This window comes from Apis mellifera, linkage group LG1, assembly GCF_003254395.2.
Source record: "Apis mellifera strain DH4 linkage group LG1, Amel_HAv3.1, whole genome shotgun sequence".
Lineage (NCBI taxonomy): Eukaryota > Metazoa > Arthropoda > Insecta > Hymenoptera > Apidae > Apis > Apis mellifera.
This window is the reverse complement of record NC_037638.1, coordinates 21162636-21185715: the sequence shown is the minus strand read 5'-3', so window position 1 is coordinate 21185715 and position 23080 is coordinate 21162636. Positions and strand designations below refer to the sequence as shown.

The window sequence follows — 23080 nt, the reverse complement described above, 5'->3', positions numbered from 1 at the left end:
AAAACAGGGAGAGGGGAGGAAAAACAGGGGCGTAATAATAGAGGAAAGGTGGAGAAACGAGGGCGAAAAAGCCCGGGCGAAGATATCCCGAAGATACGTAACGTTTCCTCGACGAAATAAATTATTCCATGAATATCTCATTCGACTCTTTTGAGTGTAAACAGAATTGCGTAGTGCCGCGTGACGCGCTGCACGATCTCTCTCACGTTGATTGGAAACTTCGGCCGTTCCTTTTACTCCCCCCTCTTCCCCCGGCTCGGCCATTTTTCCCCCCGACCAGTCGCGTTATTCCGGTACACAAAGCGGAACGTTGGGCTAAAAAGAGGTTACTAGCTCTGCTCTACCGGGATGAATACCGATTCGTTCGTTCGTTCGTTCGTTCGTTCCCTTTAATCGCGGTCGCGGTTTGTAACGAACCTTCTAGCTGCCCATTATACAACCGCGCCCGTTTCTTTTTATATATCTATTTTCTTCTCCTTTTTTCTTCCCCCCTCCCCTCTTTTCTCGATCGAGATGGCAATGCTCGGCGGAAGGAGAAGCTTCATTCCGTCGTTGGCGTAATTTTCTGACGGCATACAATTACATAGATCGACGAGATTATCGCAAGCTGTCGTCTTTGCGTGGCGCACGAAATTTAATATCGTCGAGAAATTTTTATCTTCTCTTTCCTTGTTACAGGCCTGTCTGTTCCTTGTCATCGAAATGTTAAAAAATACGTGTATATATATCTTTTGAAAATGGAATAAATTGTAATAAATGTTCCCCATTTTCTTCTGTTCACCGTCGAATCAAACAACCCCTCCATCCGCTTAATAATCCGTCATCTTTGCCTCATTTGAAAAGAAGAAGAATATATACATATCTTTCCACGCGTTATAGAATCCACCACAGTAATCCATCATCAAAATCGATCGTCATAATTATCAATCGTCCCCGGCTACAACGATTTAAACTCATTTACCCCGATTGCCAATACCGGAATTCCCTGATGGCCATTCGTCCAACCATCCGCCTAATCGACGCGAATTGGCGCGATCAAACGGTGGCCGCCTTCCGTTCTGTTCCATCGAGGGACGAAGAAGAGACAAAGAGGACGATCCCCCGAGGGGAGCGGTCGGTTTCCCGCGACTCGACTCGGGTTAATATGGAAAACAAGCCGAGTTTTCGAGGGAGAAAAACGCGAGAGGGAAAGAGATGTGTGTGTACCTTTTGTTCCCGGAGCTGGGCCTCGAGAACGTCGGCGGTGTGGCCGACGGCCCGCATTTTCTCCAGCCGAGTTTCCATTCGCGCCAACCAGACCTCCACCTCGTTCCTTTTCGCCTCGTATCGCTGGCTGTCCCCGAGCATCGCGTCCAACTCCGTCTTCCTCTGCATCATTTTCGAGTTCATCTCGTCCCAGTGCTCCCTCAGCTTCGTAACTGAAACAACAATCGGGCGGACGTGCCGTTCTCAAACGTTCTCCTCTGTACCATTATACGTCTCGATTATACGCTTTCCCGACCAAGAATGATTTTTCCCTTTTCTTTTTTTCTTTTCTTTCTTTCTCTCCGTGTTCCATCACGCGTGTAGAAAGAAACGTGGTACGCGTGCCTGTCGAGGAAATGGTTAATGTGTTAATAAAAATCGAGGGAAGGGAGTAATGATAAGTATCTTACTCGTGTATCGAGATAATTTAACTGGTTAAAATGTGTTAAAAATAATCTCGATTAAATCGTACGTCAAGTATTATTAAATTTATAATATTGTTCGTAATTTAGTACAAATATTTTGCATAACAGGGAAGAAACGTGATACGCGTGCCTGTCGAGGAAATGGTTAATGTGTTAATAAAAATCGAGGGAAGGGAATAATGACAAGTGTCTTACTCGTGTATCGAGATAATTTAACTTAAAAATAATCTCGATTAAATCGTACGTCAAGTATTGTTAAATTTATAGTTGCTTATAATTTAGTACAAATATTTTGCATAACAGGGGAAAAAAGAGTAAGCTCACGTGATCGTCTCGATATTAATGGCGACACATTCTCAGCCTCGTTACGAGATAATTGGCGATAAACTATGATCGTTGAAAGTTTCGAGATTGAGTTGAAACGTCGAGTTGTCTTCGATAGCTCTAGATAGCTGCTAAAGATAGCGACCGACCATTTTCCAGGACAGGTGATGATTTATGCGTTATATATAGCACATAGACTAGGTGAGGCGAAATACCACTGCGTTCGGTGCGAGAACGAGATACGATCGTACGTGTTCTTCTACGATATGGAAAAAAAGGAACGCACGATAACTCGTTGAAAGAATTAACTTGTTAAAGGGGACACACGCCACGGGATTATTAAAAAAAAAAAAGGAAAAAGCCAGTGACAAAGGGGAGACGAATTCAATCTGTTTCTCGTTAGAAATTCATTTCGTACGAATCTGCCTTTTATCGCGGAACGGATAAAATGAATAAAAAAATATATATGTGTGTGTGTGTGGAGACAAAGCTCGGGAGAGGTATAGTTATCATATAACCGATCGATCGATCTCCTTTTCGAATCGAGGAGAGCAATTCGAAAAAGGTTAAAAAGGGATTAAACTTTCGTTCCGATAAGAAAGAGAGCGCGCGAATAAATAAAAGCTATCTATTCGATCGATCGATCGGCTCGTGAGAATTTCATTTGCGCGCAAACGGAAGGGCGGTTTGCAATTTTCAAACGAACCTTTGAATAATCGATACGGCGCCGCATAATTGATATTATTCGCGGGATTAAACGTTCCGACACGCGCTCCAACTCGAGAGAGAAAAAGAGAGAGAATTGTGTACAGAGGGTTCGTTAATCGAACGAAGTGAGAGAAAGTGGGCCGTTGGCACGTGGCCGTTGTTTCAAGAACACCACTTCTCGCCAAAGGTAAAATCCAGGTTGAAAATTCGCGCGCCAGACAACGAGGAATCAGCTGGAAACTGTCCAATCTGGAGCGCCAGCTTAGCAGCGGAGGGAAGAACGGCGCAGCTTTGAAAAGCGGGGGAGGGTGCAAAAGCATTGGCAACGTTTCAACGTTTCCGTAACAACAGAATTACCACGCGTGGACAACTCTGCACAATGGGGATATTCTATAGTGTACCTTTGATGATGCAACGCATGTGCACGATGTTTCGCGACAGGATACCGGAGAACAGGATCGAGGCTAAAAAAAAAAAAAAAAACGAAAACAACGTAATTTCAGAGTGTTAAACCCTCGAAACACTTTTGACGGATTAAAACGGTTAAAAGGCGTAGCTTCGATGATGATTTCATTACGCTATATTCATTACTTTGAACAAGAGGGTTTATTGTTGGCAGAATTTGTTAGTGATTTTTCTTTTTTTTTTTAATGGATATATGATGGATATAATGGCCGAGGAAAGGAAGATATATTAGATTCGACGGTGGCCAATAAACGCGTGTAATAATATTCGAAAACGACAATCTATCGGGCTGTTACGGAATGGAAGACAAACGCGCAAACGTTCACAGTTCAACGGATTCCAACCGCTAAAACCAGACAGTGGCACAATTTAGAATGAAATAGAGACCTATAAATTTTTCCAAACCGAAGAGTTGCATATTGAAAAGGCGAAAACAATTTTTACAAATTATCATCGATAACATTTATAATAAAAATGTTTTGTATTCGGAATAATCGAATCAATCGATTTTTGTAAAGCGAACAACAAAATTTTTAATTGATACTCTGATTCCCTAAATTTTCCTACAACACACAATCTCAAATCCTATCCCTCAGAAACGGACGAAAACAGTGTCTCGATCGATCACTGTCCGCATCGATACATCACCGTGGCTAATTTTCCCGCGGAACAAAGAATTACGATCGAAGTGCATTCGCACGTAACCGGAAGCATATGCTATTCTCGTGGACTGATATAATCCGACAAGCCACGCATGCCAGACCAATGCTGCAAAGAGTAAAGAGCGCCGACTCTACGTGAGCCTAGGGATCCCGGGACCGGAAGTAAAGTGGCTTGATCTATCACCCCACCTTAGTACCTCTCTCCCTTTAAAGGGATACCGAGCAAAAGACGAGGAGGACGTTGTCTCCCAACGGCCGCTCTCGATGACTTATTACGAGAGCAATTCGCTCTCATCGACCCCTTACACGACTCCCAGACCCCGGCCCCGTGCCCTACCCTTTTGAACTCGTGTCACAAGCGTGACAAGTGTTCGACGGGACATTAAAGATGGCACGTACACCCTTCAACTTGGGGGCGAGCCAACGGAGCGCCGCTGAATTAGCGAATGTCACTTTTAAAATTTCAATTCTGCCCAACCAATTTCTCTCTCTCTCTCTGCCCATATTCATGGATCAATTATTGTTAATTCGTTTTATACAATATTCGAATATTGTTGAAACAAAATTTGATTTCTTTTTAAATAGCTCCCAACAGAGTTAATTCATTATTTACTTCATTTGCTTTAATAATTCGCTCGATTTTGCTCGAAACAACTAACATAATTAGCGAACCAATTTACTACCCCATTATACATTCGATAAACAATATGTTACTTAGGCAACTATCTAAATAACTCGCGAATTTCATTAATTTACACGCAACTATATCAATTAATTAATTAATTAACCGCCAGTTTTATGGCCGTAAATAACGCAATCTCATCCGTGTACATACATACATTTGCATCCATCGTACCAAAAGCTGTAATAAAAAAATATTCGAGATTAGCGAAATAATTAATCTTGGCCGCGATTAAATCGATCAGAAAAAGTTGGTATATCGCGAACTGGGTGATAAAATAATCTCGTGCAAAAGCGATAATAAAGACGTTCGGTTCGAGCCGCGGGCCTAAATTACACGTATATACCTTATCAACCGCGTTTAATCCACGCAGAAACGAGCGGTGTGTGTCAATCGAATTCGTCGACCACCTCATATTCTCTGGAGGTGTGCGTGACCATAACTAACGATCGTCATCCGTTCCCTGGAGAGGCAAACCTACCCCGACCTAGCACAGGCGCCAACTTTGTATTGCGAGCACTACGATGATTGCACTGTGTTTGCGCAATCGAATTGCGCTTGTACGTTCAAAAATACCGGACGGAATTCTATCTCGTGGATGGAAATCGGCCATCACACATCGGGTCACGGCGAATCGATATTCCGAAGTTAAAATAAAATAATCCCTAAATTAAAACACGGAATCGGAGAGTTTAGGAAATTATTCGTGCAACATATTTTGAAAGATCGATTTTAAAATAACACAAATTGGGATATTAAGGATTATTTGATATCGTTGGAGGGAAATTGCCATCTTTCAAAAATAAGCGAGGAGTAAAGATTTATTAACCTAATTTTCCTCTCCATCCCTCGCCATGATCGAATTGTAAGCATGAATTTTAAATGTTTCTTTTTGCTAAAAGCAAAAAACGATACACGAGAGGATTTTTCCCCAAAAAAGTTTCGGTGTGTATTCGACCTCTTGTTCATCGGTGTGGCACAGTGGCCAATTTCATCCTCGTGAAAGGGTCAATTTTGCGGTCGGATAAAGCGAGAGACAGGGATACCAACAAGACAGAGTTGACTTAAATTACTCGTAACGTAATAAACGAGCCGACTTTCGAGTTTATTTTGGAATCAGCTTCGCCAAAGATGTCTCATGAATATATTAACATCCCTCCTTCTCCACCTCCTCCTCCTCCTCCTCCTCTTCCCGTACACAAAACCTCGTTCAAGGATATATACGAAAACCGTGTCGACGAGGCACGATAAGGGTCGACACGATGTACAAGAAACGAGTCGTGTATAGCAAGTACACAGGGAAGCTCTAACCTCGCATGCCTTTTATTGCCTTTAATGCCTCCCCTATTAAATTCAGATGAATCGCTTAATATATTCAAATTGGCGGCCTCCTAGCGAACCGAGCCGAAGGGAGAGGCATTTCCGATTGAAATCGATGAAATACAAAGGAATAGAGAAGTGAACGACCAAGAGAGGAAACGAGGACACGAAGAAAAGGGAATCTCTGTCGCGGTTACTTTGGCGAAAAATGAAAATTCGAGAAAAATCCTGTCTATCCGGGAGGGGAAAAAATTATCCAAAGGAGAATCGCATGACTGTTTATCAAATATTAAAATTATAATACTGGAAGGCAAAGAGATAAGCTTGGCTCGAATTGTCCGCTCTTGCTTGACCGCGGAATCCAAATACAATCACAATTATTCGAAACGGTTTAATAGCCTCGGTAAAATATATCCTAAGTCTTGTTAGGCCAGCATTACGAGGGCTCGTGATGCTTAGACGATATCAAAGTAACAATTCCGCTATTAATTAATCAATAATTAAGGTTCGAATTCGAAAGTGGAATTTAGAATTTCAAAATTGTTCGAGATACTTTTCGATTTGCCTTCGTCGATTAATCTCCCTCTGAAAAGGGAAATATCGACCAAATCAAATATGCTAGTTAATTAACACTGTCGATGGCGAGATATTCGATTTGCCCGACACGAGATTGCAAAGGCAAAGACGAAATCGTAAACCGATATACATGATCTCGATCCAATTCGACTCGAACTTCCCGCCAAAGATCTTCGTTCCACTCTTTGCCAAGTTGGGCCAAAGTTGCACGCGTTTCTCTTGCACTTTGAGATTTACAGCTTCCCTTTGCTACGTTCGAGCAAATAAAGAAAGTCATCCTGCGAATCAGGATGGACAACACGGGGGTAAAAAAAAGGAAGTATAGAGGAGAAGGAGGAGAGGAAGAAGGACGTCCCAACTTCGTTTCGCGACAACGTCGAAGGTATAGCTTGGCGCACCTACAGGTACAACCCTCGTTGAGGGTTTGAGTGTCGGTAAACAGCGGCTACGAGCCAACCGAGTGTTCGAGTGGCTCCTCTTCATGCCGCTGGGGATCGAGAAATTGAAGAAGTTCACTTGTTAAAATTCTAACACTCGGCGGAAAACTTCATGCTGTTGCCTCGCGGAAAGAACTTCAATTAAACTCGCAAGAGAACGGCGGGACCTCGAAGGAAAGATGCGAGGCCGGGAGGCGTGCTTGAATCATCAACCAGGATTCGTAGAATACACGTCAGAATGGCCAAGTTTCCGTTTTAACTTTTCATTTTTACTCGGTTTCATTAATAGTTAAAAGGAAGAATGAAACGAGAAGAGGAGGAAGAAAAAGGGTAATCTACTCTAGAAAATTTTTGTCCTTCCAAAAATTTCATCTCTCCCTATTTTTCTGTCCACGTTCGCAACGAACGAAGTTCAATCTTTTAAGGAAATTAACGATTCACGATCGAAAGAAAAATCGAGAATCGGTTCTCCTCGTCGAATTTTTCCAATCAATTCTAATAAATTCGGTATCCAACCGAAGTTGTTATACCGTGTCACGATCGTCGTTCGAGATTTCCAACCGCAGGAGGAGAACAAACCGCGCAGAAGATGAAATTTTACACGTGGTGCGAATGGAAGCTCCGATAAATTGGACGACTCGAATGTCGCGCGAGAACATTTTTCTCTTTACCATTACTCACCCACCTTAGAGAAGAACATTTCTTTACGCGACCGATCGCGTGGTATCGCGAATAAAAGGAAGGGGAACAAAAATCTTGGTCATCGAAACAACGAAACGGAGGAAGGAAAAGTTGAAGGAGAATGTACGTGAGACGCGTACAAAGGGCGGCGGTACTTTCGAGACGCCTCTTCATTCCACCCTTCTTCGTTCCCACAAAACGTACATCATTCGCGTACCTCTCCCTTCCCTCTAAACTTTTCTTTTCTTCCTTTTTCGCCCTCAGAACGCGGATAATAAAGAGACTAACGGCCCCCGTGTGCACGCCCTCTTGCCCCAAACGCCCCTCGGAGTTTGGGACGCTCGTTCGTGAGCCCGTTTGCGCTTCTACCCGCGTGAAAATTTAACGCGGCCACCGCGGGCTTAAATGGACGATGAATTTAGGCGATCAACTTCTATGGATATATATATATACACGTTTCGCTCGTGGGAATCGAGGTGGTCGGCCCCCGATACGTATTAGTTTTAATTCGTTTCGAGGTTCGCTCAGTTTAATGCGATTTTCCACGGAGATATGAATGCATCCTATATTTTGACGAATTATTCCAATTATGAAACATAAAGGATCGTTAAAATTGAGTGGCGCGTGTTTAAATGGAAATACAGTGGAATTCCATTTCCATCCTTCTTTTCGATACTTTAACGAAATTTATCGAAATTTCCTCGTTCGATTACACCTCCTCCCAACTCATCCGCCTCCTTTATTTACATCATATCCGAATCTAATAGCTAGTTTGTTCTAATCGACGATGAAAGAGGAGACGTAACCCACCAACATAAACCGAAAAGAGATATACGAAAAAGAGATATTTCATATCATAAAAAAACAAACTATATTTCAAAAAAAATATTTCGTAACACGGAGACTTTCTTTTTAAGAATAGAAAGAAAAAAATTCGAACGACATAAAGCTTCTCATAACTCCACAATAAATTAATCCTCCAGAGATTCCCCAATTTCCCCATTTCCCCAATTTTTCCGTTGGTTACACACATATATAGCCTTTAAGGGGCGTGAATATTACAACGTATCGCGGACACACTGACGATAAATCGGTCGAGATTACGGGACGGCGAGTGATTCACGGATGGGAAGAGAGAGAAAGAGAGAGAGGAATGATAAAACACGGAGGACGCAGGAAAACGAGAAGTTGTTCGAAAGTTTCGAGAGTTGGCCGGAAATTGGCCGTAATGTATGACGGCACGGGGCGAGAAAAATGGAAAACTCAAAGAGGGAGAAAGAGAGAATAAAGAGGATCTGGTCAAAGAGGAGAAACCGGATGAAATTCGAATCCCGTTAACGAAATTTCCGTTGCTACGTCGACAATCATCGAATCGTTGTGATTTGTGCATTTGGTCGAAAGCTGTTCGCGAAAATATTCGAACAACTTTAATTGCTTATCACATTCGTGCCGAAGAATATTAAATTCCAGACTTTGAGGAGGATAAAATAGGGATAAGGTTGTATTATTACAAGTAGATTCGAATCTGAGTAGACAGTCTGGAATATTTGGTTGGGCATTTCCAAGAAAAGAGATATTTTCAAAGAGATTTTCGACTCGGTTGAAACAGAGTTCCAACCGTTTCTTCAATATTTTGAGAAACATAAGTGTGGATATAACGAGATCTTCCAAGTTATTTAAAAAATTGATATTACTTCGTTGATTTTATCACGTACTCGAATCCCTTTGAACTCCAAATATATACATACTCGAATTAAATTCGAAATTCAGAAGCAGATAACTCGAGGATCGACTGCGATTATATCGACCAGTTAATAATTATAAAGATCCTTCACTCGTAAGAAACTTTCTCGCTTACAAGTATATTTTTGAACTTGCAAATCAAGTTCAAAACTTGGAAGCGATCACTTTGCAGCAAGTACACTTCATTGTACTTGGTTTGCAAGCACGCCTCGTTATCCAACTCAATATGCGCTCATTTCCAACAGAACATTTTTTTCAACGACGATACAGTTTAAACGGGGACACCGTTTCACCCCTCTTTCACAGGTTTACAGGCTTTTAATCGGGATTTACAAGCGGGCGCAATTCCCATCCGAACGATGGAAAAAAGAAGGATCTGGATAAAGGTAATCAGCTCTCCGATTCGAAGCACAGCCAATTTTATTCGAAACAACGCGCGGTGCGGTGTGAAACGCGATTTTGTGCGATCTTGCGAAATCTGAAATTGGTGGAATGCGAAAAAAGGAGAGCGAATCGCAAAAGTTTTGGAAAACCTTGCTTAACGAGAAGAAAGTTTTTGTCGTTCATTACGATGCAAATCTTATCTATATTACCTTCGTTAAATTTACCGCTACAAATTCTACAAACGTATCGTTATTATCCCCTCCCTTCCTAAAAAGAAAAATCTCGAATATATTACCTTCGTTAAATTCTTACCGCTACAAATTCTATAAACGTATTATCCCCTTCCTTCTCAAAAAGAAAAATCTCGAAACGAAGAAGATTATCAACGTCCAAATAGAAAATAAAACATGCACGTTTCCCCCTTCTCCAAATATAATCGGTCAAACAATTGCGTATCGCTGGATAATCCGTTATTCCCGATCGAGACGATATAATCGAACGATCCGGGCGGGAAGAACGCCGCTAATTCGCAAACCGCGGGACAAGCAACAATCGAAAGGTTGAACGATCGTGTAAACAGCGTGTAAACGAGGTGGTTCGATACGTGGGCGCGAGTTGCTGCAACGCGCGTTCGAACTTCCGCCAGTGTTCCGCGGCGGAATTTCATTAAGCAAACACGGGACGGCGACGAAACTCGTTACGACGGAACCTTATTATCGCGACGCGTTGCGAGAGGTCCCTCCCCCTCCTCCGAAACCGAGACAAGGGGAGGGAGAGGCGATAAAAGCGGAGGGCGAGAGAGGCTTGGAAGAATGCTTGGAAAGGAATTAAAAGTGTGCGCGAGACAAGCGTTGTTGGGGAGGGGAGGGGAGGGGAGAGGCGTGGAATTAAATTTCCAACTTGTAAATGGACGACAGGTGTTGTTGTTTGCACACCGTGCGAATATATATAATATTCGATAATATTGGGAAAGAAAGGAAAAAGAAATGGAAGCGGAATATTAGTATTGGATCGTTTCTGAAAGCCTTTTGCTTGAAATTTGTTAAAATTTTGTTTTCTGGATCTGTTGTATTTTTTCTTTCTGGACTGGATATCTGATAATTGAAATTGAGGAAAGGAGATCATTTGAGAATATTACTTTGCTGATTGTAATTGATCATTTTACAGCTATTATTATTTATTATGTTCGATATTATCAGAATTTTAGAGGAATTGAATGAGGAAGGGAAGGATCAATTTTATGTTGTGGAAAAAAGCACGAAATTTTACGCGGGTATTATTGGGAAAGTAATATGAGAGCAAAAGTAAATCAATTTACTTGTAATGTACTCGTATAACCAGCTTCGAAGCTTTTAATCCGGCTTTTATCTGTTTAATTTTTACTCCTTTTCCTTTCAGACACGGATAATATTAAGCAGGAAATACGTGTTAGATCATAAAAGTAAAATAGAGGAGGACACACTTATCGTTTGACGAAGAATTATAACAAGAGTAGAACATCTCGTAAAATGTATTTATTTATCATAAACAGCGCGTGTAAAACTTATTGTTCGTTTTATCAGAGTTGAAAGCCAATATATAACTTTCTTCTACCGATTCTACGCTTTTTATTCTTACTTTATAGTAAATATCTTCATCAGAATAGAATATGATCGAGTGTATCTACCTACTTTGAAGTTAGATTATTTTCTAGAACGAGAAAAAGGAAATACGATTAATTTGCATGGAACAACAACAAAAGAAAAACAAAAAAAAAATTCATTTGAACGAGAATAAATCGAAGCATAAACGCAAAGTCGAAAGGAAATATTAATAACAAAAAAGTTGCAGTTTGACATACATAAATTAATCGCTATTAATCGAGTAATTCGCGGTCCCATCTCTTTCACGCGTGAAATTGACAACTTGCTCCTTTTTTTTCCTCCCCTCCCTTCCCTTTTTTCCACCGTGTTTCATCGCGATCGATCCATCTAACCACTCCGCCGTGGAATTACCCGGCGATTCGTGCAAATTGTTTGCAAATTGCGATCGATTTCGTGGATTGGGGACACAATCGAGAAAAATTAAGGCGAATTTCGCGCCCTTCACGATTTCCAAAGCAAATTGTACGTTTCGAGCCGAGAGTGAAACGAGAAACGTGATATCGTGGCGAGATGAATGTTCGAAAGGAAAGGAAGAAATTTCGAATCTTGAATATCTCAATGGCCGCGTAAACTTGATGGAATTCGTCGTTGTGTCGATGAATTTCGCGAGAATCAGAATCACGATTCACGGCCGGGTTGCAAAGGAACCCTGAGAACTTTCAGTTGGCTTTAATGCGATTAGGTTGCAAGACGGGCGAAGGGTAAATCAACTTTTACCTTTATCTTGTCCCGATACTCGCAAGACCAGAGTCTTAGGGATAAACGATCCTCTTCGTTGAACGGAATGAAACACGATCATAACAAAATTTCGCTTATTATATACGTCCAAGACATTTTTCTCGACTTGACGAGAGAGATCGCATTAAAGAGGAGGACAATTGAAAAATTAAAACATTATTGATTCAATATTTACAATATGATAGAGTTATAGCATTAACGTGTGCATCAATCCATCCATTCAATAATCGTATTATTATCCTCTGATGTAGAAAAGTAAAAATCAAAGATAAATAACTAATGATTATTGGAAAAATTTTGAAATACGAATCGAAAGGATGGTCGAAAAAATTCATTCCAGAAATGAATCGTCGAAAATATTCAAAACCTGAACATCAGGAAATATCGAGACGAAACTCAAGTCACTTGAGACGAATCGAGTTAAGTTCTATCGCACTTCACCCGAAATGGTAAACCGTGCAGACAACCGTGGATGGCGACTACGAAATATTTACACTGTTCGTCGCGAGACGGTGCATTAAGATGCCCGTGTCGAACTAAGGAAAGCTGCTTAACCTCGCATCCATTTGCATGGAAAATGTCCAATCCCGGTGGAAAGACTACCCGATGGAAGTGTACGCATCGGTGGTTAGAGCATCAAAGAGAGCCAATTAAAATGGCGATCCAATTCCGTCCACCCTTTTCCTCCGATCGTTCCAGCCTCGTTTCGCTGACGCGTCTATCCTGCACGTGTCATCTCGCGCGAATGCACGACTCCGTGAAAGTCCTCCTGAAAGTCGGTTGAAAGGAGTGGAAAAGAAAGAGGCTCGAGCCAAGATTGAAACCTGATGAAACGATCGTTCCTCCCCCCGTAATTTATACAATTTAATCAAACCTAACAAAGAAAAAGAACGTTCGAATTCCGTTCAATTTGTTCTCGATAAGCATGCGACACAAATAAACAGGGACGTTAAATTAACTTCGATTCGTACGATAAAAATTTCTCTCTTGGATTCAAACACGAATATTGCTATCGAATTATTAAACGTTCCTCATCAATCGGAACGGATACGAAATAATACGAGATTTTCTGGTTTCCTGATCGATCCGAGGGGAAAGATAAGAAGAAACATCGGTTGGTCGGTTACCACGAAATTTCCACGAGGAGAAATGAAGGGAATAAAGAAGAAGACGAAGCATGGAATCGGTGGCTCGTAACGGGTATCGACGGTGGCCGCCGTGGAACCACCGCTCGACACGCGAGAATTATCTTCGGCCAGTGCACACGCGATCGTCAAACACACACGCGCTCCCTCCCTCCCTCTCTTCCCAATTCCTGGTTCGATCGAGTTTTCTCGTCCTCCATGGCCAGCCACCCAGCCAATTTCGCCGGTACGACACCGGTGTCGCGCCGTCCTTCCCTCCATACATCCCGTGTCTCGGCCGGCCGTAAAAGAAACGAAAAAGTCGAACGGGCGAATCCAGGGAATCGAGTAACCCACCGCCAGAAATCGAGACGGAAGAAAGAGAGAGGGGAAGAGGGTCGTGGTATCGCCACTGCGATGTGTCCAATGCGATCGGACAGCCCATTTTCGAAGAGGATAAGAAGAGCCGTGATTCGTAATTGCCTTGGAATTTTCCACTCCTGCTGGATTGAATGTGGTTAAATTTCTTTTTTCGCTTATATTTCTTCTTTGGATTTGTTCGAAACTTTCTTCACCGATTCTTTCTCTTTTCTTTTTTTTTTTTCGTTCTGTAACAAGTTTTCCGTAATCAATCGAGTGATTAATTAGCGAAACGAGAAGAAACTGGTTGCTAATTAAAATGGAATAAAGGCCACTCCAACGATCCTAACTTGTTTCAATCCAAAAGGAGATATCGTCGAACGTATCCTGAAAGGAGACGTATCGCTCAAAGGTAGCGAGCTTAAGAACCTTATATATCTATTTAGCTCTCGATCTGTACTTTGTCACCCATTTCTCCGGATCTACTACGTTGTATCGCTATTACTATATTGTATTGCCGCATAAAGCTCGAGCCTCACCGCGAAACAGATTGTCTAAATTTATTTATGTATGGAACTTTATTGTAACGATGATGAATAATATCCAGATTCGCGTTTGTATCGAAAATCTTTCAAATCCAAATATTCGACATTCCTATGAGCTTCTGCATTACAATGTTACAAAATATCCACAGTCACAGTTTATATTAGACATTTAAATTATCCACACTTTCTTTTTTTTTTGTTATTACACCACGTAGACGTCATAAATTAAATTATTTATCGCTTCATCAATCGAATCATTCAGCTTTGAACAATTTTAAAACATTTTAAAACCTTCTCGTATTTTATCCAATTTGGCCAATTGTAATTATCTCCATTTTCTTAATTTGAACACGTCTGCTCGATTAATTAATTTAATAAAATTGAAATGTAAATAGACCTAAACACAAGCTTTTTTTAATATATATATATAAAAGTAGTCGAGTAAATTTCCTAGATGGAAATATCGCGAAGCCAGTCTCTCTCAGATGACTTAAGACTTTAATAAGAAAGCGTCAAGCGCAAATTTAATACAGTTTTTAGCGGTATTATTTATAGCCGCCATCTTATTACAATTCCGACGATTTTCCCTCCTCCTACTCCTCCTCCTCCTCCTCTTCTATCTTCTCCCTCGGCATTTCCTCGCCGGAGAATTGGCTTTTTCTTTTTCTTTTTTTTTTTTCGCGGCGTACAAGGGAGGAGCAAATGACCCCGATATTGCGGATGACTTCTGTCTTGGCGAAACTCCTCTCATTCGTCTCATCGTAATTTATCCGAACTTTTCATCCCCGTCCTCCTCAGACAGACGTCCCGGACGTGACGTGAAAACGGCATACGTCCGCGTGCACAAAGCCAGTCACGTGTATCCGTTGAAAGGAAACCTCTGCCCGGTGAACAACCTTTCGTCCCTCGACAACCAAGGTCGCGCCATTTTTCCCAACTCCCTGCCCATATCCCGAAATATATTCCGATTCTTCTTCGAAACCGAGGCCGATAATTCACACACCATTTTATATCCCACCGTTCCAATTTCATCCGCTCGTCGAGATTTCGCTTCTCCGAATTTCTCCATCGAGTTTAAATCTGTTTGCATCGTAGTTTCAAGTTGGAGCAGTAATTCATTACGAAGTTAAAAGTGCATTCCCTTTCCTATTTGCGTTAATTATTATCAACGATCGAAATAAAATTTCCATAACCATGTTCGAAAAGAACTCAAAAGAATTATAAATATAATTCAAAAAAGAAAAATTCCTCGTCAATTTACTCTCTCCACTCTTCGTTTCGTAAGCGTTTCGAGACTCTACCGTGGAAGATAAAATAAACATTGGCAGCAGAAAGAGCATCCACGCCAACACCTCTCACGTGCTGTTTCATTCAATTCCTCATTTGCGAATTCCCTACGATTACGCAACACCCCTCTCCTCCAAACAACCCCTATCTCGGTGGAACACCTCGAGAACACACCCTCCGCTCATAACAGCGAGCCAAGAAGTCGCGCGTTCCACGAGAGACGCGCAAAAGCATCCTTGTTGCAGCACGAGCATCGCGCGTCTGTACACAAACGGACGGGTGGAAAATGCAAAAAACGTCATCTAGATGCAAATGTCGGCCAGATTACGCGGAAAGGGGGAAAAAATGGCGCAGACGGTTGTCCGATGTATTTGGCCCACGATGCCTTTTCCCTATCTACGTTGATAAACTCGTTACTCGGGTATGAAGGCAATGCAACGAATATGACGAATATGACGCGCGTAGACAGTCGGTGGTACACAATATACTTCACGCACGGACATCCACCATTCTTTCCTATCCCCTCCTTCGGATAATTTTTGCGGAATGCGAGCGGAAAATGGCACGAATAACACGCGGGATAAACGCGTATTGTTTCTCCTCAAACGCGGCTTTCAATCGGCGACCCCTTTTTCGCAACCCTCGAGTCCACCTTTCATTTTTCTCCTCTTTTCTTCGAAGAAAGAGAGAGAGAATTGTATCGCGCTATTCACGTTTCAATCGGGCGATTCTAATGCAATGAATAGTAACAAGTCGAAGAAAGGATGATATTTTGATCGATTATTAATTAAATGAAAATAGTTTTCGAGTATAATTCGTGTCGTCATTGTTAGCCTGTTTTTCCAATGATATTACTTTTAACGATGAAAAACGAAAAACTCGAAGCATTGGTAATATTTTAAACTTTACGATGTCTTTTTAAGATAAATCCACAAAGGAGAAGGAAAAGAATACGATCGTAAAACATTTCCATCTAATGATTCGTCGAATCAATAAGCTTATCGACGTAAAATTTATTTTTCCAGAGCGACGATCGAATAATAAATGACAGCGTGACGCTCAAGAGAAGGATAGATTATTCGTAAACTTACTCGTCGACTTTCGCACCGATGGCGAAATTAAAATGGAATCGAATCAACGGTTTGATTAAAAAAAGAAAGAAAAATATCAATTTAACTTGCAAACACGGTTCATTGATTTTTCCAATTTCCAACCCGTCTCTTTCTTAATTTTCCTTGGAAAACGCGTTCCTTTTTCCCCCGGATCGAGTAAAATTTCGGCGACGAGCGATTCATTAATTAATTATTCGAATCGAAAATTTCGATTGCAGATTTACACGCAGTTATACGGATTCGTTAACGTTTCATTTAACGGGCGTATCCTAGCAGAGCGTCGTTCACGATCCATTACGGCGGAAAAATTAACCGTTCATCAACAATTTAAAGCATCCCCTTCGTTTCGGATCGCACAGAGGCAGGCAACTTTTTCAAATCGCTCGTAAAAAGAACGAAAAAATAAAATCATATCGTGCCCCGGTATTTCGTCGGTGCTTCCCTTCCTCTTGAGTCTTGAAGAACGAGTGATTTTCAGGGCGAACCGTCATTTTCCAAAGAAACTCGGGGGCTCGATACGAGGACGGCGGGAGAGAAAGGAGAAAAAGATTCCAGACGGGGGATACGAAAAAACGTTTCCTTTCCGCCGTGAATTTCAAGGATTCAAAGGCAGGCTCGAGACGCGATGAGATAAAAATTTCAGCAAGAGGAGGAAGGATATCCAAAGCTATTAAATTGTACACGCGCGATTCGCTCAAAGATCCCGCGAGCGAGATCCACTTCCTTTGATGACAACTCGACATGTATAACCGTATACGCGTTTTCAGTTAACGTTACAAAGTCGAGCTCGTAAAATTACGCTCGCGAATAACGGGCCGGAAAAAATCGATCCGAGGATCCTCTCCCTTAGTTCCTCTAAATATACACGCGATATACAATGTAAACCCCCGTGGAATGTTTGTCCACGACATTGTCCGAGTCCGCAAATAATGGCTAATAATCAAATCCTCGGAGCGGACAAACGGGCCAAATATTTTCTCACGCGAGCGAGTCAAACAAACCCCCGTGCGAGTCAACTTGCTCGGCCAACTTGACGGTGCCGTATATAACTATCCCCCAAGACAAACATCGAAGCGCAATCTCGAGAGTTACGACATTGTACGACTCTGTTGCACGCGTGCAAATGGATCATCATCTTTCTCCAACGTAATCCCTTCCTTCCAATCTTGTCCAATTCGAACCGAGGCAAGGTGATCGACTCGATTTTCGCCTCGATCTGGATGGCACAAATCTGTCCCAGATTAACCAAATTGCACGAGGGATTCCCTGGTCGCGCGTGCGCGATTTCGTTGGAGGGCCACCACCAAACTGTCGAGAGAAAAGGGTTGGCGCGCGCGTCAATTGGCGGAGGCGCGAGTCGCAGCGAGACCTACCCTGATGCGGGCTGTAGTCCGATCGCCGACGAGGCTGTCGGTTGTCCGGCGATCCTGAGGGAGGAGCAGCGTCGGGCAGAGGCGAGACGACATCCGACGAGCCTCGCCTCGATCCAACGCCGGCCGAGTGTTCCGAGTCCCTTCGATGTCTGGCCACATGGGGCGAGTCCTGGGGTGTTCCGTGACCGGAACTCATCGGTGTTCTCAGCGGAGAGCCGTGCGAGGAATACGGGGAGCCGGGCGGTTGTTGCTGCATCTTCTCGCCTCCTTCAATCCAATACCCAACACCACGAATTTTGACGGATTTTCGAACGTGGTCGCGATCGACGCGCAAAGATCGCCGAGGGAGAGAAAATTTCGTGGAATCGATCGTGGAACACGTACGAAATTAGATTCGATTTTGTGTGTACATATATATGTAAGATTTTTGTATCGTATATAAATCGAATTGTACGTCAATCCGTTTTGTGAAGAATCGATCGAATCGCAATTTGAGAACGAAATACGAATCGCGGATCGAGCAGAGGTACAACCTGTGCGAATCGCTGTTAAAGATGAAGCCGGGTTTCATATAAACAAAAAAAAAAAATATCGCAATTTCATTTTTCCACCGACCATGTTTCGGAGAGATGACTTTTAGAATAATTGAAACCGACCGAAACGCGTGTAACAACGCTGAGTAAGCTTTCAGGTGATCCCCCTTTCAGCCGAGATTGGCTGCATGACCCCACGCTGTCATCCGCTACATTTTTTTCCTCATTTTTTTCCGTTTTTAAATAAATATGCTTTGACCGCAAAAGAAGAAAAAAAAAAAAAATAAAGCTTCGAAGCGATCATCAAAAGTTTTTCGACGTGTAATAATTTCCTTGCGACCCGAGTACTCGAAGATAGACATCGACGCGGAAACATTCTTTTCTTTTCTTTCTTTTTAAGTAATTGTACGATTACAAAACGAGATAAAAAAAAAAAATTGGAACACTTATCAATAGAGAAAAACGCGAGGGTAACAATTTTATTTCGAAAAACGATCTTTCGAATCGATGGTTCGTTTGTTGGCCAGGTTTTAATCGCGGACAGATCGAACTGCGTTCGCATTTCATCTATGCAACCGGTTCAATTACTCAACGCAGCGAACATCGCGAGATCAATGAGCGTCGAATGACGAATCTCGTGACGAATATCGGTGCGGCGACGAGAATCACTCTTGCCCTATCCCGTTATCGTCCAATGATCGGTCAACGATTACGATAAACACGCGTACGATCCGTAACCGAGAAAGTGAATTAAATTATTACTCTATTTCCTGTCCCAGGGGATGAAAAACATCGGGCTGCGAAAAATTACTCGCGGTGTAATTTCTCGTGGAGGAAAAAAGGAAGCGAGTCGAAAAAGCGCGATGAAATTTCGTTCGCGGATTTTTCTCCAGAAACGAGCTCAAAAAAAAAGGAGAAAAAGAGAGAGAGGGGAAAAAGGGAAAATACTCATTTCGTATAAAAAACCAGTTTCCCTCCCTCTCCCCCGGTTTTTCGCTCGAACGCACGTCCCACTTCTCTCGGATTTTATCCATTCCTCGTACGACGTTCCATCACCACTCTCGATAATTAGATTCTCCATCCCTCCGCACGACCACCACTGCTCTACCTTCCGCGCCAAACAAGCCGCGATATCCGTCCTTTCGTCGAGATCATTTCGAATATCGTCGTCGTGCTCTCGAAAAACCGGAAAAGCGATCGAGACGTCACGAAAAGGGACGAGACCGGCCACGATCGATCCTCTTTCTTCGCGCTCTTCCAAATCTCGATCTCTTCGACGGCGATCTTCCCGCACGAAAGCGAAGGGGCGTGTGTGGCCGCTGCTACCTTGATGGACGACCGACGAGTGATGAGAGATTCCCGACAGGAGCGGCTGATGCGTAGGCGGGGAATGAACGAGGCCAGCGGGCCCGAGAGGGTTGACGAACCCGTGAATCGGATTCCCGTGCATGGGATTGCCGTGGATGGAGCGCGACGGTACCATTCCGGGCAAAGGTATCCCCCTCGTTTGTATCTCGTGAGAGGAGGAGGAGGAGGAGGAGGCGGCGTTCGGATGGCCGCCAGGAACAGGGCTGCTACCAGCAGCGTGTATGGAACCTCTCCGGTGCTGCGACATAATTGGAATTCGATGACCGCGACGACGAGAGGACGAGAGAGGAGGACGATGACTACTCCGGGGGGATGGTTGGACCGCGGAGGAGGGGTTTAAAACGGTCGGAAGGAGATCGACGACATCTGCACGATCGGATCCGCTTCGCTTCTTCTTCGCTTCTTTCGCGAGGAATATCGATCGGGGGAATCGAGCGATCAATCGCGCTTCTTATCGCGTACAAAATATGATGGAGAAAGATTTGCCCCGGAGATGGATGGATTTGGAAAATTGGAGGTCGATGCTTCGATTATCCTTTAACGGGGATAATATTAATAATGAGATCCGGAAGCTCGTCGAGGAGTGCAGCAGCGGAGCAGCTTCCGTGTACCACGATTATCGCGCATCCTTCCGCGAGAATAATTAACGTGGTAGTGGGCGCGGTACACGATGATGGTCCCCGGTGTGACGCGAATTTCACGCACTCTGCATGCGGGGATTTATCGCGAAGCGTTCACCCTCGTGGAAGAGGCCGTGCCGGGCCACGCAATTTACAGCCGTTCACCCGTGGTATAAAAAAAAAACTTCCGTAGAAATCGATATTAGCGTACGATCGTTGCCGGCCAATTTATCGCCCCGTGAAAGCGGAACAGGGGATGAATTGTCTCCGCGTTTATTTTTTCCAACTTTGGAAAAGTTCGAAAGGAGATGTCATCCACTGTCGATATTTCGTATCCTCTTCTTCTCTCTTCCTCTTGGAATTATAGGTTAACCGTTTCTCTTTCTTTCGAAACGGTTTGCGGAGAATAGGTTTTTTGAAGGAGAAAAAAAAAAAACTATTTTAACGGTGAAAGGTTTCCCTTGGGTGAACACGTTCCTCGGAAAAGAAAATCTTTGAATCTTTTATTCATTAAACGGATCGAACTTCCCTTTAATTCTCTCGTACACAGGGATGAAATAAATTCCGGTTACTTTCCCCGGGGCTCGTAGACACGCCGTCAGCTCCCTTCGAGCATCAATTATTAACGAAAACAGCGCACGCGTTTTAGTAATGAGTCGGCACGTGTCAGCACGCTTCCTCTCTGCGTGCTTTTCGCGAACGTCGATCGTACCGGTCCCGATTTTTGCACCTTCCTACAATTTCGCGCAACGCTTCGTTCCACTATCTTCAACGTCGCTATTATCCATCGGTAGATCTCACAACGGTCGCGAAAACGCTGTTTCCCTTATCGGTGACGTTTATCGCTCGTTTATCCAATCACCATCGATTAACCACGATTAACCACTTGGAAACTTTCTTCGCAACCGTCCACCCTGCGACCTTGCACTACTTTCGACTTGTTGATTTAAGACACTTGTTGGTTTCGACACCGTTACCAAGGCCAATAATCCTTGAATGATATGCGCTTCGAAGTGGTGAATGATATGCATCGAGGTAGAAACAGACGCGAGAACGAACAACGTCGCACCAAAAAAAGTATCGAAGAGCTTCACCTTCGTTCACAAACTTGCGTCTCGAACAAGATCATCAAGAAAAAACACCACCCTGTATTATCCACAGGCGAGATTCGAACGAACAACAACACTTTTACAACAAACGGACAAGTCCACGTGACGAACGGCGCGATCAAAGTCCGCGAACACGTCCGGCACAATATCAGCGGACGCAATTTCCACGCGTCTTCGCGCACCCCTCTCTCGGCAACGATTCAGAATCGTGGCTCGGCGGGGGCAGAAAATCGAGGGGCGAGAAATGGACACGAACGTTCGAAACTTCACGAGACGAGGACGAGGGTTTCTTCCAGGGGGGAGAAGAACGTCGCTTCTACGCGTATTATTCGCGAGCACGTTTTTGGCGGCGATTGCGGGAGCGTCGCGACGCCGTCAGCGTCGGGGTGACTCGTCCGTGTGCGACAGGGAGCGGCCGCGCGAACACTGGAACCAACCCATGCCTCCTCCACCACCGGCAACACAACCACCATCGACGATGCCGCACCCTCTCCTCCACCACCACCGCCACCACCACCACTACCTCCATCACCACCTCCACCACCGTCGCCGTCGCCCCAACCACCACCGCTTCTACTACCACTACTACTACTACTATTACTACCACTACTACCGGCGCACCATCGCCCTTGTCACCATTGCCCTCTTACGCCACCACCACCTTCTACCCGGCACACCATCCTTACAACCACCATCGGCGCAACCGGATCCTCTCTCTCTCTACCCTTCAACCACTATCCATTGCCACCAGAGAAGCACCACCGTTTCTCTTGTGTAGGTGGAATAACCCCTCGTCTATCCCTCGGCTACCGGTGCACCAGGTAGATACGACGGCACTACTATTCATCCCCCTTCTTCTTCTACGCCCTCCAACTCTCCCTCCGATATATACACCGTCGTCTGCTGCTACTCTCCCTACTTTCTCCTTCCTCCCCTCCCTCTTTCGTACTCTCTCTCTCTCCACTCTCACCGGCGCATCGAAAAGCTCGCGTGTGCCCGGCTGCGACCTGCGTCTCTAGACCGCGTGCGACAACACACGAGCCCTGCGGTGAGACCGATCCTCGCGCGAGGCCACTTCCACGCGCGGCACACGAGCGCGTTAAGCGTGCGTAATTACTCGGTCGGCGTCGTCGACGACGCCCGCGATACCGATAATCACGACAAGTCGACAACTGCACGCTCCTGTGTTAATGAATCCCGCTTAGTTTCTCTCTCTCTAACGATTCACGATTTACACTCCTATCCATGAATAATTGTTAATCGTCGAAAAGTTGCCAGCAAATTGGAATATCTCGCGTCACTTTGTAGTCGTATCGTTCATCGGTTCGCGTGTCTTATAACGATCGATAAAAATAATGGTTCGAGGAGAATAGATTTTATATACGTACGATGAATTATGCGTTAAGAGATGATAAGATAAATCGAAGGCAAGTGGGTATCGATCGTCGAAGCTCGAATTAAAGAAACGGTATAGCGAAATTGTGTAGAGCCGCGGGGATTTGATAATCCCGCGCTCAAACTGCGATCAACCGCAGCTGCAAAGTTCAATTCCATCGGATTAATCGCGCGATTAATCGTCGTCACCGATATTAAATGCCGACAAAAATAACTGTCGC

General features: G+C 43.7%; 1 protein-coding gene across 11 annotated transcripts in view; it reads right to left on the bottom strand.

Moving 5' to 3' along the window:
* Window positions 1-23080, bottom strand: part of LOC413968 (dystrophin, isoforms A/C/F/G/H) — a 413776-nt gene that overhangs the window by 284190 nt on the left and 106506 nt on the right. For 9 of the 11 annotated variants that reach the window (XM_026446499.1, XM_026446488.1, XM_026446500.1 and 6 more), the window contains 2 exons: window positions 17835-18101; window positions 1207-1418 (listed from right to left, as the gene is read on the bottom strand). In XM_026446499.1, coding sequence (XP_026302284.1) covers window positions 1207-1418; window positions 17835-18101 — 479 coding nt within the window. Of the gene's footprint in view, window positions 1-1206; window positions 1419-3103; window positions 3167-17834; window positions 18102-23080 lie in introns of all 11 variants that reach the window. The other 2 variants (XM_026446504.1, XM_026446508.1) reach the window with 2 other exon arrangements.